Source organism: Triplophysa dalaica, chromosome 12 (genome assembly GCF_015846415.1).
Source record: "Triplophysa dalaica isolate WHDGS20190420 chromosome 12, ASM1584641v1, whole genome shotgun sequence".
NCBI lineage: Eukaryota > Metazoa > Chordata > Actinopteri > Cypriniformes > Nemacheilidae > Triplophysa > Triplophysa dalaica.
The window spans coordinates 7,794,641-7,811,411 of NC_079553.1; the positions used below are offsets into that span (position 1 = coordinate 7,794,641).

General features: G+C 37.4%; 2 protein-coding genes across 3 annotated transcripts; both read left to right on the forward strand.

The window, feature by feature from the left end:
- The first annotated feature begins 166 nt into the window (after positions 1 to 166).
- Positions 167 to 8,813, forward strand: trim46a (tripartite motif containing 46a). Of its 2 annotated transcripts, XM_056762584.1 has the most exons (13): positions 167 to 317; positions 470 to 531; positions 1,595 to 1,850; positions 2,270 to 2,420; positions 3,342 to 3,540; positions 3,801 to 3,947; positions 4,296 to 4,391; positions 4,745 to 4,998; positions 5,213 to 5,334; positions 5,421 to 5,768; positions 6,900 to 7,129; positions 7,337 to 7,404; positions 7,492 to 8,813. In XM_056762584.1, exons 2-13 carry the CDS (start codon positions 472 to 474, stop codon positions 7,871 to 7,873), a joined length of 2,313 nt encoding a protein of 770 aa, XP_056618562.1. In that variant the 5' UTR covers positions 167 to 317; positions 470 to 471; the 3' UTR covers positions 7,874 to 8,813. The 2 variants fall into 2 exon arrangements, with proteins under 2 accessions (XP_056618562.1, XP_056618561.1); XM_056762583.1 differs by having other exon boundaries at positions 167 to 531.
- Positions 8,814 to 14,221: 5,408 nt separating this feature from the next.
- On the forward strand, positions 14,222 to 16,536 carry si:dkey-247k7.2 (uncharacterized protein LOC797677 homolog). Its single transcript, XM_056762787.1, has 4 exons — positions 14,222 to 14,341; positions 15,635 to 15,739; positions 15,996 to 16,138; positions 16,245 to 16,536. The coding sequence occupies exons 2-4, from the start codon at positions 15,670 to 15,672 to the stop codon at positions 16,368 to 16,370; spliced, it is 339 nt and encodes a 112-aa protein (XP_056618765.1). The 5' UTR covers positions 14,222 to 14,341; positions 15,635 to 15,669; the 3' UTR covers positions 16,371 to 16,536.
- The last annotated feature ends 235 nt before the right edge of the window (positions 16,537 to 16,771 follow it).

Sequence of the window (16,771 nt, forward strand, 5' to 3'; positions counted from 1 at the left end):
ATACTATTTTTATATTATATTATATTATCTTATATTATATTGCTATAAATGAAGCGTGGTCTTAAGAAACTAATTAATTAGAATAACATTCCACCCTTTCCTGGAACCTTGTCTTTTCAGCATCCAATACGCTACGCATGCTCTATTCTGCTCTCACCCTGAGGACCACAACATCCATCACCTACATGGACGGTAATGTACATCCGTCAGAATGGACCCTAGCGAGCACTGTTCGAGAACCTTTGAATCAACATGGATGGCTTTAAATCGGTCCCCTCAAATATATTAGACACTCATATTATTATTACAACGTAAAGGTTTGTTTTGCAGCATTATTTCGGTTACAGGTAGAAATTCAATTTGTTACGTAGTGGCATTAAAACGGCTGGCTGTTTAACGAACCCAGATACATAGAGACGTGAGCACAGAATTATACTCGCACATTTCTTAAAAATATATGCAATTGCAGCAATGGCAGACGCGGAGTTGCAAACCTTCACATCCATCATGGACGCTCTCGTGCGCATAAACGTAAGTATATTTGCATCGCCAGTAGCACATTTTCCACATTATCTGTTATTTGCATGCAGTTGTTATTTAACACTGGGTTTCGCCATTAAAGCGCCCGGTGTCTCGGGTCATGTAATAAATAGGATATTGTGTATTTCAGCCGAAATGCAAACATACGGCTTATAAGATGAATACCCATTGCTTATTTGCTAGTATTATTATTATAATCCATTAACCAATAACACCTGTACGCAGAAACAGAATAGGCCCATGTCATCGATATTTCTTACGCACTGCTTCCTCGTTTAGGCCATGCCCACGGCGATTTAAATTGTATTTTGTGTTAAATATATTTGTATGTGTCTAGGACTTGTAACAAGCGTATTTTCCTCTGACATTGCTTACGCTATCGAATATATCCTGCATCATTTCGCAAAAATAGTCATTTATCTGCTTGACTCAATACATTACGCATTTACTCGTTTGATAAGGGCCTTAGTTTAGGAAACGCAAGTAAAGCCATGGTAAAATAAAACATGAAATATCGTTTAAAATGTCAAGGATTATTAATGAGCCGCTGTACATGTAGCTCGACGGGGAGTATGTTGCCATAGAGACGAGATGCTGAGGCCCGGAGTGAGGCATGAAGCCACTGTTGGAAACGACCAACTCTGTTGTGCTAGACAGGAGAGTGCTGACGATTTTTCAGTTATTTAAAAGGCTTATTTTCAGTTTGATATGTGTGGGTTGTTACCCCAGTCTATAAAAATATCTTAAAGATTTATAGACGTATAAATATCTTATGGTCTACATGGAACTTCAGACATGCAACCTACACACGGCATCCAGTTTTTAAGAATGCATAACTGGTTTGTATAAAATTGTGACAATTCAAAGGATAGTTGACACAAAGAAAACACTTTGAAGAACGTTGGGAACCAAACATCATGGGCACACGTCGGACATAAAACCACTTAGACATTTCTCAAAATATCTTCTTTTGTGTTCCACAGAAGAAAAAGTCATAGAGGTTGATTTTTTCCTCATGATTTCGGTTTGATCATACTTCTCTTTGTATTTCAAGTCCAATATGAAGAGTATAGAGAGAGAGCTACATTGCCCAGTGTGTGAGGAGATGGTGAAGCAGCCGATAGTGTTGCCATGTATGCACAGTGTGTGCGTAATGTGCGCGGCTGAAGTTTTGGTTCAGAGGGGCTACCCTCCACCAGAGCTCCCCCCAGAGCCCAACACTCCAACCTCAAGCCCCATCACACGCTCTCCTCGACAGACACGCCGACCTCCACCCAAAACAGACCGGCTTGACCGGGTGATCAGAACAGGTTTGTGAGATCCCACAATATATATATTAACAGTCAATGTGCATGATGATGGTTACTGGTACACTATAGTGACATTATTTTCTGCTATCTCTTTTCAATGGCTTGTTTCTTTGCGAAGTGTCTAAAATGATGACGTCATGCTATGTGATTTAAGCATCAGTAATCTCTTTGTGGTCTGTGTGGTAGTTACTGTATCGCTGCTGAAGGAGACATATAGCATTTGTGCAGCATTGTGCAAACTGCGTGTGCATTTAAAAGTAGCAGCCGTCGTGATGGGCGGATTCTGAATGTGTCAGCACCTAGTGTCTCTTGATTCTGTTTTCTTTTGCAGTGCTTAGCTTCTTCCTGGTTTAGATTTATAGAGGTCTTCAGAGACTTTAATGTTGGAAACAGCTTTTTCTTTCTCTCTATTTGTGCAGTGTGCGGGACACATCCAGGTCGCAGACGAAAAGATACTCCTCCTGTGATCATGCTGTTCCCCTGTCCCACCTGCAAAAAAGATGTCGAGCTGGGAGAAAAAGGCCTCGCAGACTGCCTCAGAAACCTCACATTGGAGCGAATTGTGGAGAGGTTTCATTTCATACTTTTACTTACTGGAAGCGTGTTAACAGTTGTTATCAGTTCAAGACACAGAAATGTTGTTCTGCCTGTTTTGAATACCAAATCAGATGTTCTGATCTCGTAGCTATTCTAAGGCACATAGCCACGAGTACTGACCTTTCTCACAGTAGTCTCACACTCCACGTGGACCAATCGGATCACGTTAACTTGCCTCAACTGCATAGCTACATGAGGTTGAGCAAAGCTTTCAGGAACAAAAAAGAAAAATAATCTTTCTTCCTGCCAGTAAATGACTTCACACATTCCAAACTGTAGAACAAAATGCACACATATTCAACAACAGACCTAAAAGAGACTTCTTGGCCGAGTATGGTCCAATTCCTTATACAACCTTGGGAAAAATTTAAGGCCACTCCATAATTATTTTCAGTTATTCTCAATTTTCTATTTATAAGTATGTGTTTAAGTAAAATGATCATTTTTGTTTTATGTGTGAGCTAGTGACAGCATTTCTCCTAAATTCCAAATGAAAAGATTTGTATTTTTATTTTGCAGAAAATTGAAACAGTACTCGTCAAAATTAGAAATAAAATGCAATGTTTGCAGATCTTAAATACTTCAAAGAAACCAAGTTCATATTCGTGTTCAAATAACACAATACTGATGTATTTACATGTATTTTAGGATAAAAAATGAATGTATGATGGGATAACCCAGATTTGTATTCTCTGTCCTTCACATTGCTGTTGGGTGACTTGTCGATCCTGAGGTTTGTTTCTGTTGAAATACAACAGTCACTGGACTTGAATCACCACAAAACATGCAAAAATACTAATTAAATGCAAAACTGCATTGGTCTCTTAATTTTTCCCCGCGGCTGTATGGCTGTTTTTATATTATTCATCTCTCTCTTCGTATATTATTATGTAGGTACAGACACACAGTGAGTATTGGCAGCATGGCAATCATGTGTCAGTTTTGCAAGCCTCCTCAGGCTCTGGAGGCCACCAAAGGCTGTGCTGACTGCAGGTCCAACTTCTGCAATGAATGCTTTAAGCTGTACCACCCCTGGGGCACACCCCGGGCCCAACATGAACACATCCTCCCTACACTTAGCTTCAGACCTAAGGTAAGAGCACATGGGTGATTGTGAGTAATTGTAATTTTTTATTTAAGATTCTGGGCCATGGAGATTAAATATTTTGAAACCGACCCAAAAAAGGTCAGAAGATCCGTAGATGTAGAATAGGTCTTATTCAAATGATAGAGGGACAGGAAAAATCCCACAGAAATATTATTCAAATATTTTTTTCCAAAGCAATTGACATCAACAAGTTTTCCATTTAACATTCCTTCCGCTTCCATCATCTGTTTATTTGAAATGTACAGGTATTAGTTTGTGTGGAGCATGAGCAGGAGAAGTTGCAGTTCTACTGCCGGTCATGTCAGCGTCTGTTGTGCGCTCTGTGCAAACTGCGTCGTACCCACAGTGGACACAAGGTCTTGCCTATTGCCCTGGCTTACCAAACACTGAAGGTATTCGCTCTTAATGTTTGGCATCCTTAGGCCTGGTTCAACAGACACGGCTTACCTTAAGCCAGAACTACGCCTTAGTTGAATTAAGATATTTATGTCGCTTTTATAAAAATGCCTTACTGGTGTGCATATTGAGACAAAACGATGGCACTGATATATTTTTATTGTCTGTAAAACCTGTGAAACTTTAAGCACTATTCAGTCTTTATTAGGGATGTAACAATATTATCGATATCGTGTAATCGCAATAGCAAAATAGTCTCAATATTATCGTGGTCACATGACTGAATGAAACGATAGGCCTTTCTTCCCCTGACTGTCATCATTCTTTATGTTGTGAACTCCCAGGAGAAAATTACCAAGGAGATGAACTACATTTGGGCCAATCAGGATGCTGTACAAGCACAAATCACTCAAGTAGAAAGTGGCATCGCTCAGACTGAGGTACACTACATTGATATTCACAAGTTCAGGGTTTGTGAGACATCTGACAAGGACCTTAAGGGAGAGTTCACCCAAAAATAACAATTCTGATATCATTTTTTCACCCTCATGTCATTCCAAACCAGTATGACTCTCTTTCTTCTGTGTAACACAAATGAATATATTTTGTGGTTTTGTGTCCATACACTGGAAGTCAATGGGAGTCAGTGTTGTTTGGTTACCAATGTTTTTCTTAATATCTACTTCTGTGCTCTGCAGAAGAAAGTAAGTCATAGTGGGTGAACTATCCCCTTTAACTGCACATCATGGAGTTTCTTTTTGTTTCTCTTTATTTTTTCCATATTTCATTTCAGGTGAATAGCGGAGTGGCCAATGAGCAGCTGAATCAGTCTCTAAGTGAATTGCGCGGGATGCTGGCGGAGCGGCAGGGGTCCTTGGCCATGATGCTGGAGGGGGCCCATGCGCATAGGGCATCGTCCCTGAATGCACAGCTCTCCGAAAAACAGAGTCTTTTGGAAAACGCGGGACTGCTTACATACACTCAGGAGCTGCTCAAAGAAACTGACCAGCCCTGTTTCGTGCAGGCTGCCAGAACCACACACAACAGGTTAGGGAGTTGTGTGGGTGTGTTCAGCTGGCTTTTGTGTGTAGGAAGCCTGTTTGTTTACTGAAAGCTTAGCCCACAATACCCTATTGTGTGTTTCTATTGACACGCTTAGGGCAAAGAAAATAGGCGCTGGAATATTAGGTTACTTTTGATTACAGCTACTGTAGAGAGATCTTTTTATACATGTATATATGTTTTTCTTTTTTCTCCTTAGATTGGCCAAAGCAATAGAAAATCTTCAAAATTTCTCTCTATCTGCTGACCCCTCGTTCAGACGCTTTCAGATAGACGTCTCCAGGGAGCTCAAAGCACTCTCTAGCATGAACTTCATACAAGGTTCATAAAAACCTAATTTCCACTTAATTTCATTAGCATAAAAAGCTGAATACATTTTAACCCAGCCCTTTACTTTCCTTCTGCAGCCCCATTGGCTCCTGTGATTGACACACAAAAGACTCTAGCCTATGATCAGCTGTATTTGTGCTGGCGCCTGCCACAGGACTCCGCCCCTGCCTGGCACTACTCAGTAGATTATCAGAGAAAAGCGGCCGGTGCCGGGGCATTGTGGGGTGGGGTCCGGTCTGAAGGAGGAAAAGGATGCAATGGCGCACACAGTCCATGGCAGAGACTGGAGGATGTGGGCGGGACTAGTGCAGTGATTGACAGGCTTGAGATGGACAGCGTGTATGTCCTTAGAGTAAGAGGCTGTAATAAGGCAGGGTACGGAGAGTACAGTGAGGAAGTATATCTACACACACCACCTGCACCAGGTAAGACACAGCTGGACAATGACATACAAACAGCTGCACATCCAACAGCTCACAAACCAAATGTGATTCACAAACATTTATTATTATCTTAAGATCACCTATGTTGCAGTTTTCAGTTCACTTTCTAAATCTTTCGATTCACATATTTTGTATTCTTCATCCATTCACCCAGCCTATAAGACAAATCACAAATGAGTTCTCTGAAATATCTTAGTTTCTTAAAAGGGAAAGTTCACCCAAAAAAACAATTCTGTCATTGAACAACGGAGGTACCCATTCACTTGCACTGGTTGCACTGGGTTTCTTTAGAAGAAAGAAAGTCATACAGGTTTGAAATGACAAGAGGGTATATGATAAAAGAATTTTCATTTTTGGGTGAACTTAAGATTTTTGGGTAATCTTAAGATCTAAGATTAAAGTGCGAGTCACAAATAAAATACATTTCTGAAAAATTGTTGTTCCTGTGAAAAAGACCCTACTTATCTGACAACTCATTATCTCGACAATGTCTCAACTATTCTTATATTTGCCAGAATATCTGTCAATGAAAATCAGGCCTCCTAATATCAATTTTGACACATTCCTTATCAAATTCTTAAATTCTCCAAAAAATCTACACCATGCAATTTCTTCATCTTTCTCTCATGCACTTATGTTTTGCTTATAAGGAAAATTCTTCTCATTTCATAGTCACTCTCTGACACATTTGATCTTTTTCTCTATACAATTTCTCCTTGTTTCTCCAATTTCTCCACCTTTCTTTGCTCCTTCTGCTGATTCTTTGACTTGTATTCCCGTTCAACTGGACTGTATCAGCTGCTTGATCTCCTCTGAATCTTAAAAATCTGGAATACAATGTTCCTGCTATGTGTCCTCTTTGTTTACCCTCTTTCTTCCAACATTCCCACCGCATTTTCTCCCCTTGGCTCTCCTCCTTACATACTCCCTCTCCTCCTGACATCCCCTCCTCCTCCCTCTCCTCCATATCTTTTCTACGTTGTTTTTCCTATTCCTCACTTTTACTCTTTCATTCTCTTTTCGTTTTGCATTCTTCCTCCCTGCTGCCTCGCCTCTCCGATCTTCAACCTCCTTTCTCCTCCACCCCTCTCCTCCTGCATATCTCAATCTTAGTGTTGTCTTTCTGCCTGGATTCTCGCTGGAGCCTGCATGCCGAGCGAGTGGCGCTGGGTAAAGGGCAGACGTACGCCCGGAGTGTTCCGGGGATGACTCTGTTACAAGCTGCTGATCGGGCACTGACCTCATGTCATCTCACAACTGACCTCCTTGTGGCTGACGTTCCCATCACGCAAGGGCGTCACTACTGGGCATGCTCAGTGGAGCCTGGATCCTACTTAGTAAAGGTGAACATGGCCAGTACATTTCTAAGTAGGGTTGGAGGTAACACGTGCTATGCAATGTGTAAAGTAACAAGTTACCCATTAAATGTACTTCAAAATGTTGTTGTAAATAAGTAACACTGGTTATGTTGTTAATGTTTTTGTAAGCCAATACTTTGTAGTTTATCCTTCACTGTTTCATTGCCTCACTGAATTGTGTCTTGTGTGTAGGTGGGTGTAGGCGTAGAAGCAAAACTGAAGGAATGGTTTCATCTTCCGCAAGACATGGCAAGTCCCCGGTGAGAAAGAATAAATCTTAACTGAAAATGTCGTAATATACATTTATTATACCTGATTTTTATAATATGTCCATCTCGACTCTATAGGTACGATCCAGACAGTGGTCACGACAGCGGGGCAGAAGATGCTCAGGACTGTCCTCCATTCTGCTTTCTAACAATGGGCATGGGCAAAATCCTACTGCCCAAATGCGGGGCATCTAACACTACTTCTGGCCCCTTCACAGCTCCCTTGCCGCCTCGGCTCGGACTGTGCTTGGACTTTGAGAAAGGACAGCTTACGTTCTATGACGCGCACTCTCTTCGGGTGCTGTGGGAGGGGACGGTCGATTGCTCCGCCCCTGTTTGCCCCGCCTTCTGTTTCATTGGCGGAGGGGCTCTGCAGCTGCAGGAGTTAATAGCCAATCGCAGTACAGAGCAGAACCCGCCGAGAAGAGTGACCATCCAAACACGTGCCACGGATCACTGAAGCGATAGTTGACTATGAAAGCAGTCTACTCAGCACCTTTCAGCTTTTTCTATCCACTTTGTTTACCTGCTTATTTCGTAGCTAATTATGCATTAATTGGTGATATTTTATATTAAGATTCCTATTTTAGAATTTAGACATATTTAATTTTCAAAAGCAGAGTATCAATATGGTTATGTATGCTAACAACCTGCAGCATGCCAACAACATGTAGGTCATGGTTAAATAATGAGGAATCATCAAATGCTGATTAAAAAAATGAAATTCAGGTTTAATGCATGATTAAAATGCAGTTTGATTCAGGTTTTGAAAAGGAAATGATTCCGCATTATTTAAAAAACGTTTTTTCAGCATTGTTAGCATGTGAACTGCCCAATATGGGTGTTATATTAATTAGTAAACACCTTGATTTAAGTCATTAATAATGTGTGTGCTTTAACAGGAATGTCAAAATGTCTTGAAATTTGGATTTCATCATCTGAGAAGTCTTGATGATATCCAGAGATGTTACGGCAGTAGCCGGTTGTCGTGTTGTTCACAATGTCTTCTGTTTCATAATAAGATGTTCCCATTGTAAACCTACAGTTATATTGTTTTGGTGACAAACACGTCTTGTGAATAGAGATCTTATCTGTGTGGTTTGTTTGGACAAGGACAGGACTGAATGAAACATCCAGCGAGTGATAAAGTGAAAATGATTCTGCTGGTCACTGCTTTCATGTGAGGCTTCCATTCTAATGTTACACAATTGACTTACTCATTTGAATGTCCAGCACACTACTGTCTGTAGGCCTACTGACACAACTCATATGTTTTTTCGTTATTGCCATGATCATGATTGTGAGACATGTGTATTGTTACCCACAGGGTATGATGACAGAAGAGGCTGGTTTTTTTAAATGAATGCTGCTCTTGACTGTGCGAATGTCACACGTGTGTGTGTCAATATGAGGATGTAAAGTTGTGATTTGTATGCCGAATGTTAATAATTGTATATGTTGTGAGTGAGTGTGTAATCTTGCAATAAAGACTGTTGTAAGTTTCTGAAAGCTCTATTTTTGGCCATGTTATTTGCTATTGGAGCGCATTGTTTCCAATTGATGTCTTGTGACAGATGTTGTGATATTATGTAGCATTTCATAATTGTGACTTTTAAAATTGGCGAGATGTCTTTAAAAGACACAGCGAAAGTGGAATAAAGTAGCAGCATTTCTGACATATATTATTTTTTTGCAGCAAAACCTGTCTATTGATTCTGGTTAAAATACTTTTCAATCTTAATACTTTTACATTATCTTTATAACATAGAAATACTGACACGATAGTTTGTGGTTCCTGGACCACAATCATATGTAATCTGAACAAAATGACTTTGACTTACTTCCAATGTCTAAAATTATGCAAAAATAAAATTGCCAAAGTGAAATTTCTCACAGTTCTTGCAGCTCACCTGGTAGAAATGATGCCAAATATTTTGAGGTTATGTATATGCTTTAAAATGCATTTCAAACCAAAAATAAAATAAAATGTCAACAAAAGTATAAATGTTAATTCTTAACCTGGAAACCAATAAACATTCCCTGATTGATTTTTCTTGTTCCATTTTAATGACCTTTAATTTTGAGTTATAATATGTTTACATAATCTTCATTACATATAAATGCCAGAAAATGTATAACTAAGATCACTCCATCTTTGGCTTTCTTATTCAGGGCAGGTGTGTTTTGCAGTTTCTCTTCAGGTCTTATACAGGTAAGTATCACCTATTTCTTCACACAAACTGTGATCTTTACCGCTTCACTTATTAATATTAGATATTACATTTGTCCTAAAGTTATTTTAGTTGATAAATTTTTATTTCTTTCTGTTATAAATTGCCTGTGATTCTTAGTTTCAGTGTTGCACATACAGTATAACAGGTCTAGAAATCTGTTATTAGGCCCAATTTGGACAGTGTTTAGCAATACTGAGTTTGTTGCTGCTGGGTGCTGTGATCATCATTGAACAAAGTTTGTACTAAATAACTACATATTTGTCACGATCCTACCTCGGTCAGTCATGCGTTACTATTCTTGTGTCAGGGTCGTGACAGTCCAACGTGTTTTGTGTGAAAGCACATGGCCATTGTTTGTTTTTGGTGTGCCATGTGCTCTCATGTCTAGTCTCCAGACTCCGCCCCCCCCGTTTCCTCATTAATTATTCATTAATTAGTCATTGTTTCCTGCTTGTCACCTGTTGACCTCATTATTTGCTACCTATTTAGTGTCATAATTTCATCATTGTCTTACTGTAAAACTCTGTGCTCTGTCCAACAGGAGATCTGGAAAACAATTTCCCTGATTTAGATATTCAATTAAGTCGAAGGCACATAAAGCCTATGGACTTGTATAACCCTGGCAGCCCAGGTGTTCGGATGAGACATGCAGGTCTGTATATTTTTTTAAAACTATACCACTAAAAAGATAATCTCTAATATTTAGATTCCAATTGAATGAATAAGGCATATATCAATGAAATCTAATTTCTCTTCCCTTTGATAGAATTCTGATAACATTAGGATGGTGGAGCAGATGATTTTCGGTGCAGATCAGAATCATTATGGATTCCTTAACCTTCGAGAGTGCATGTTCATCTTCCAGATATGATGAGAAATAAACTAAAACTAAACACCTTAAACTCAGAAATCATGGGATTGAATTTGTTTGATTTTTTTATTAAAATTAAAATTGTGATATTTTGTGTAACCAACGAAAAAAAAACCTAAAGAGCACAAACCATTCAAATAGAATTTTTCACATGTGTGCGTGTTGAGCTCTTTTTTTCCTCATTTTATCTAAATACCTGGGCCTTTGCAAGCTAGGAAAACCGTATAAAATAAACGTATTAAAAAAAACATAAAGGGACAGTACACCCAAAAATTGAAATCCTGTCATCATTTACACTCAAATTGTTCCAAACCTATATAAACTATTTTGTTCTGCTGAAAATAGAGAAAGATATTTAGAAAAAAGGTTCGGTCAGTTCTCAGACATCATTGACTAGGAAAAATTAAATGATATCTTATCTTACTTACAAACTTTTTAATAGATCGTCTTATTGATATTCTGATATCGTATTAACTATGCTTGTGCAGCACTTATGTAAACACTTGTTGTTCTAAAAAGGGCTTTATAAATAAACCTTGACTTGACTTGAAAGCCCCATGATTTTGGATAAAGGCTGAATGAAGTTTTGCAACAATATTTAGAGTTCTAATGCAGATAAGAAATGAATGGTTTAGTAATTCCCTTATTGAAACTGGTTATTGAAGATGGTGGCAAACACTGGTGCGTGTGAAGGTAAAAAACCCAGTTTCCAAAGAGTCTGACTTCTTTATTGGTGATCATTCATTTATTGGTGCTGTCCTTCCGGAATCTTGTTTCTCCATATTTCGAGCTTTTTATTTTTTGTCATAAATCATTAAAGGTATCATCCTTTATGTTTGTCAATGGGTTTTGCAAATATCTAACCAATAAAAAGTATTAAAAAGTGCTTGTCAACACTGCATGTAACCATTTAAAAAGTACACTGTTTTATTATCAATTCATATATATTAATTGATACATGAGAAAATGCTGCAAATGATGACAAATAAACCAAATGATCACTTCCCCCCTATATTGTAATTAGCATTAAGATTAATCAAATGAAATAGAACTAAAATGGTTTCATTTGACTTCAATCTTAAAAAAGTTTGTGTAACAGTGCGTCGCAAATAACCCCACTGTGTGAAAAGCTTTTCAAGTAAAGGGAAAAATGTTTCTAGGAGTTGCTAAGATGTTTTAAAATGGTGCCATGTTTTAGGCAACAATATTCGAATAATACAGGAATGGACTTGGTGATTCAGAAATAGACTCAGAACAAAAACATATGATAAAATGTACTTAAATGGGCAAAACTTGATTTGAACGCAAAACAAAAATTTCATCAAAACTTTCCATAAATTCACAAAAGACAAAAGTGTGTGGAATGTACAGTATGTATATAAGGTATGTGTTGCAATCGTGTGTAGGTTGTGCCCCACACGCCCTACATGCTTTTACACGAATGCATCACTCATATGATTCCTCGTATTATATTCTCCATATTATCATTTGATTCTCAGAAAACACGCATTATAAGTAAATGCACTGTAACTTGCTTTGGCAACGATTTGATCCTTAACCACAAAACCTGCTCAAAAACATTGCCTGACTCCCTACATTTCTGGTTTTAATTTGATGACCTCCCAATCCTTACCCTTTTACATAATCTTAGTCCTTTATAAATAGTAAGTAATACCTATTTCACACCGTTTTTGGATTACATGTTCAGTGCAGGTGTTTTGGGCAGTTTTAAGTTTAGAATCGCATGCACTTCTTCTACTTTCAGACTGTCTTCTTGCTCCATTTATAACTCGACATAACTTAAGTCCTAGTTATTACAGTGATTCATCTCTCTATAGACTGAATTTCCCTCCTGTTTTTTATTCTCCTTTGCAGTGTCTCCACATTTTAGTTAAGATAACTGTGATTATGGCACAGTTTGGACAGCGTTTAGTCATAGTGAGTCTGTGCCTGCTATCTGCTGTGATCATCACTGAACAAAATGAGTATTCAACTGAATTTTTACCATGATTAGCATCAATTTCATGTAGATTTCAGTGTGTTGACACATTTTCTCGAATGTGTCTCATTTTGTTGGGTTGCCATGTTTAGCATTACAATCTAAAACTCACATTTTGATGTTTCTGTCTAACAGGGTTTCCAGAAAATGTGTCCATGATGCTGACATGAATGATGGAGTATGTCTAAAGTACACGGGTCGTTACAGTGTTCTGGACTTGCAGGGAGTCTTTGACATGATATCGCAGGAGTATGGATTGGACATGCAGGTCTGTGTAAAAACCTAGACTATATGAAAAGCTGATAATAAATAACCTTAACCTTCGAGAATGTAAAACGTTCCTTTGGCACATGGGATAAAATAACACAAAACAAACTAAGCTGTTCAGAAATAATGTATTATAAGGGAAGCATTTATTTCTGTCACAGTTGGTGAATTTATCGATGGAACGATAAAGATTTAGTTTGATTGTGAAATATAAAAATAAAATATGAAAGAATATTGGTCAAACATTGATAAATAAATGTTTTTTTTCTTGACGAGCATTGTGATCTTTGGTGTCATGACCTTCTGCATACAAAACTGAAAGAACGTAACCCATTCAAATGAAACTATTTGGGCAAACGATGACATAAATGAAGCTAATAAAGCTTTCATTCTCTTTCCATGGTCTAAAACAGGCAAATTACCTATATGTTTAAATTAAAGCGAAATTAAAGTTTAGAAAACATTAGAAAACAATGGTACAACCTTATTCATGTGGAAGATTTAATGCTTGTTTACATCTTTCTTTAAGCATTCTAAGTATTTATTTGTGGAAGTGTTACATTCCAGATAACAAGATACTGACTATAGTAAAAACATTTTTTTTCCTGTGAATTCATTCTGTAAATATTCACACCCACTGCTCCGTCTGCATAGGGTCCAGTGTCTACAGAAAGAGAAGGAGAGGTTTTATTGCCAAACTATCATTTAGTAATACAGGGCTTTATATTTATTTTTAATCCTTCTTTTGAAAATTAGTAGATGAGAAATATCCGGACCTGGATTTGCCTTCCAAACTCAATCATTAGCATGTTGAAGATCCATGGCCTGTCCAGCAAAGCAGTTCCGCCCTGTGTGTTGTTTACTTTAGATGTTGACTATTGTCATTTACAGTGAAGCAAGTCATTAAAAGGAAAAGAGTAAAAGTAAAAGTAAAAGAGTGTGCATGTAATACAAAGACCTGTTTTTTCTGTTGCTACACACACACCCAACTCATCCATTATGATGTCCATATGTAATAATATTTTAAATACTTTCATTATAACACACCTGTCATATTAATTGGATATTTATTGCATACTTGACAACTCACAGTCTTGACAGTTTTGGGACATGCGTTTCTGATAAAGTAAATGTTCAACTTAAGTATTTTTGTATTCATTTATTTATTTGGGTGTGTGAGAGAGAAAGATGATGTTACATGCAATACAAAATCAAATGTCTTCTATTGTTTAAGTGGATTCAACTTCCATTTTATGTGACTTTAATTCTAACAGTGATTTTGAGGGTCTTACAAATGTTGCATTTCTTTATCACATTCAGTCTTTACCCTGTTTTCATGATGTTCCACAACATTAATCAGGAACAAGGAAGCATATCCTGAAATACCAGTTAAACATGCAGCTTTTCTTTTAAAGTCCCTCCCACTTTGGTTATTCTTTCTATTCTAAGTGAGCTAATAGGTGGTGATATGTAAATCACATGATTACCTGCTTTTCTACGCTTATTTGGTGCAGGTGTAGCAAGCGGTACAGTAGTTTCTCTTCAGACTTCATACAGGTAAGAGGCACCTGCACTCTCTCACTTTCTACTCTCTCCACTTCTTCCTCTTCTCACCTGCTTAATTCACTCAGTTCAAATAGGTTCTCTACAAAAGCTACTTCAGGAATAATTCAAATCTATTATTATTTATTATTATTATTATTTGTGAATTATTTATAAAGTGTTTGTCCATTTCATACGTGTTTATCCTTTTTACTTACTATTTATTATTTATGCAGTTTTTTTATCACATCTAGTTTAGAATGCACAGTTTTGATATGGAAAGGAAATATGAATAGAAAAAATAAATAATCAAGCTTAAAGATTTCACTTTGCTTGTATTCGCTGTAGTGATACAAAGTGTTTACGTGCATCTAAAATTATATCAGTTGTGTGTTGGAGTTTGGAATTGGACACAACCTAGTAAAACCAGCTCAACAAGAATGCTCAGCGTGAGTTCAGGAAAACTGACAACAATTACATGACTTGCAAAATGATTCTGGTGCAGGTTGATGCCAGGAACATGACACTAAACTATAAATAAGAAAGAGCGAAAATTTTAATCTTTGTGGTACAGTCCGCCCTTGCAAACAAAAACAGCTTATCAACATTTGAAAAACATTTGACACATTAAGTGCAATTAAATCAAACAATGTTCTTTTTTTTAATATATACCATTCTCCATTTATTTTTATTTTTTGCCAAGATTAAAATAATGAGAAAATAATATCAGTATGTTACGTCAGAATCGGAGAAACTTTCTCTTGCAGAGTATGTCTTATTACTTCTTTAGTTCCTGCTATGTCTTCCACTTAATTTCAGATCTAATGTCACGCTAGCTGAATAACAGGGGATTCAAAAAATGTAAGAAGAAATTAACATTCAATTCCAGATTTTTTTTTTAAATCAGCATTTCTAGATGTACTGTGGCCATTTCATGTCTAAAGATTTCAAAATCAAACCTCAGGAGTGACATGTAGCCTAGTCATCCAACAGCATTGTGAAAGACAAGACACATGAAAACTGTGATAATTTTTTTTTACAATAAACTAAAGATATGTACAAAATTAACTGTTGCATTGCTTAAAAGTGAATATGAACTTGTTTCCTTTGCAGTTTTTGTGGTGTGAATAAATACAGAGCATCATTTCAGTTATTTTGACTTGTTTGTCCAGTTTTGATTTTTGCAAATACATTTTTGGAGAAACATTTGTCAGATTTTAAAAACGCATAAAATTGAGTCTTACAGAGTGATCATTGCTGTTGTTTTATTGTATCAACTGTTCATATTTATTTTCTTCCTGATTACAGCTCTTCACCTGAGTGTTGCGGTCTTTTGAAAAACAATGGCAAAATCTGGTCAGTTGGTGGCACTGTTGGGCCTATGTTTCCTGGTCGCTGTGACGAACTGTCAAGGTGAGATTGATCACAGATCTTCTGACTTTAACTGCAGATCATAATGTCCATCCATCCATCCATTTTCTACCGCTTTATCCGAACTACCTCGGGTCACGGGGAGCCTGCGCCTATCTCAGGAGTCATCAGGCATCAAGGCATCATAATGTCCATGTACTATTCAATTAAGATCAATTAACAGCATCAATTAGCATCAAATTCCCTGTTCATGTTTTTAAATTGATCGAAACTTTCGCTATCTCTGTTTCTTTAAAAGACGTTGGAACTCCTCCTCCTCCTCCTCCTCCTCCTCCATTGGGACACGAGATTTGCCTTCACTACACACAGGGTGGAAATGCTTTGCTGGACATGCCACGGATCTTTGACATGCTGATGATCGAGTTCGGAAGGCAAATCCAGGTCTGGATATTTGACTCATTTAAAAAAAAAGGATTAAAAATAAATATAAAGCCCTGTATTACTAAATGATAGTTTGGCAATAAAAGCTTGTCTTCTCTTTCTGTAGACACTGAACCCTATGCAGACTGAGCAGTGGGTGCGTGATGTAGATGAGGATCATGACAGACGCCTCAATATGGCTGAGTGCTCCAAACTCGTTCAGAACGTCCTGGCCAGCATCAGAAAGCCATAAACACACATTCACAACACACACAAAATGTTTTAACTATTAAGTCAGTATCTTAATCTTGTTATCTGCGATGTAGCACTTCAACAGAGAAATACTTAGATTACTTAAAGAAAGTTGTAAAGAAGCATTAAATCTTGAACATAAATAAAGTTGTAGCACTGTTGTCTAATGTGGCTGTAATTATCATCCTTGGAATTTTAGACTTTTATTTCACTTGGTTAAACATATAAAACTTAAATTTTGCCTGTATTATTAATCGTTTTGTCAAAACACTGAACAAAAATTATTGTCTTTTAATTATCAATGCCCACAAAACACATTCAGTTAGTCAAGATGCAGCAAAACGTGCTTTATTTATCAATTTTTGTGAATGACACTTATTATGAAACGTTCATATATAGGAC

Bases quoted from the DNA above. Each gene is read 5' to 3' on its own strand.
- trim46a (XM_056762583.1), top strand. From the start codon at position 472: ATGGCAGACGCGGAGTTGCAAACCTTCACATCCATCATGGACGCTCTC. The intron at 4,392-4,744 runs GTACACTACATT...ATTTCATTTCAG, and splicing joins GTGGCATCGCTCAGACTGAG to GTGAATAGCGGAGTGGCCAA. The intron at 7,405-7,491 runs GTGAGAAAGAAT...TCGACTCTATAG, and splicing joins CAAGACATGGCAAGTCCCCG to GTACGATCCAGACAGTGGTC.
- si:dkey-247k7.2 (XM_056762787.1), top strand. From the start codon at position 15,670: ATGGCAAAATCTGGTCAGTTGGTGGCACTGTTGGGCCTATGTTTCCTG. The intron at 15,740-15,995 runs GTGAGATTGATC...TTTCTTTAAAAG, and splicing joins CGCTGTGACGAACTGTCAAG to ACGTTGGAACTCCTCCTCCT. The intron at 16,139-16,244 runs GTCTGGATATTT...CTCTTTCTGTAG, and splicing joins AGTTCGGAAGGCAAATCCAG to ACACTGAACCCTATGCAGAC.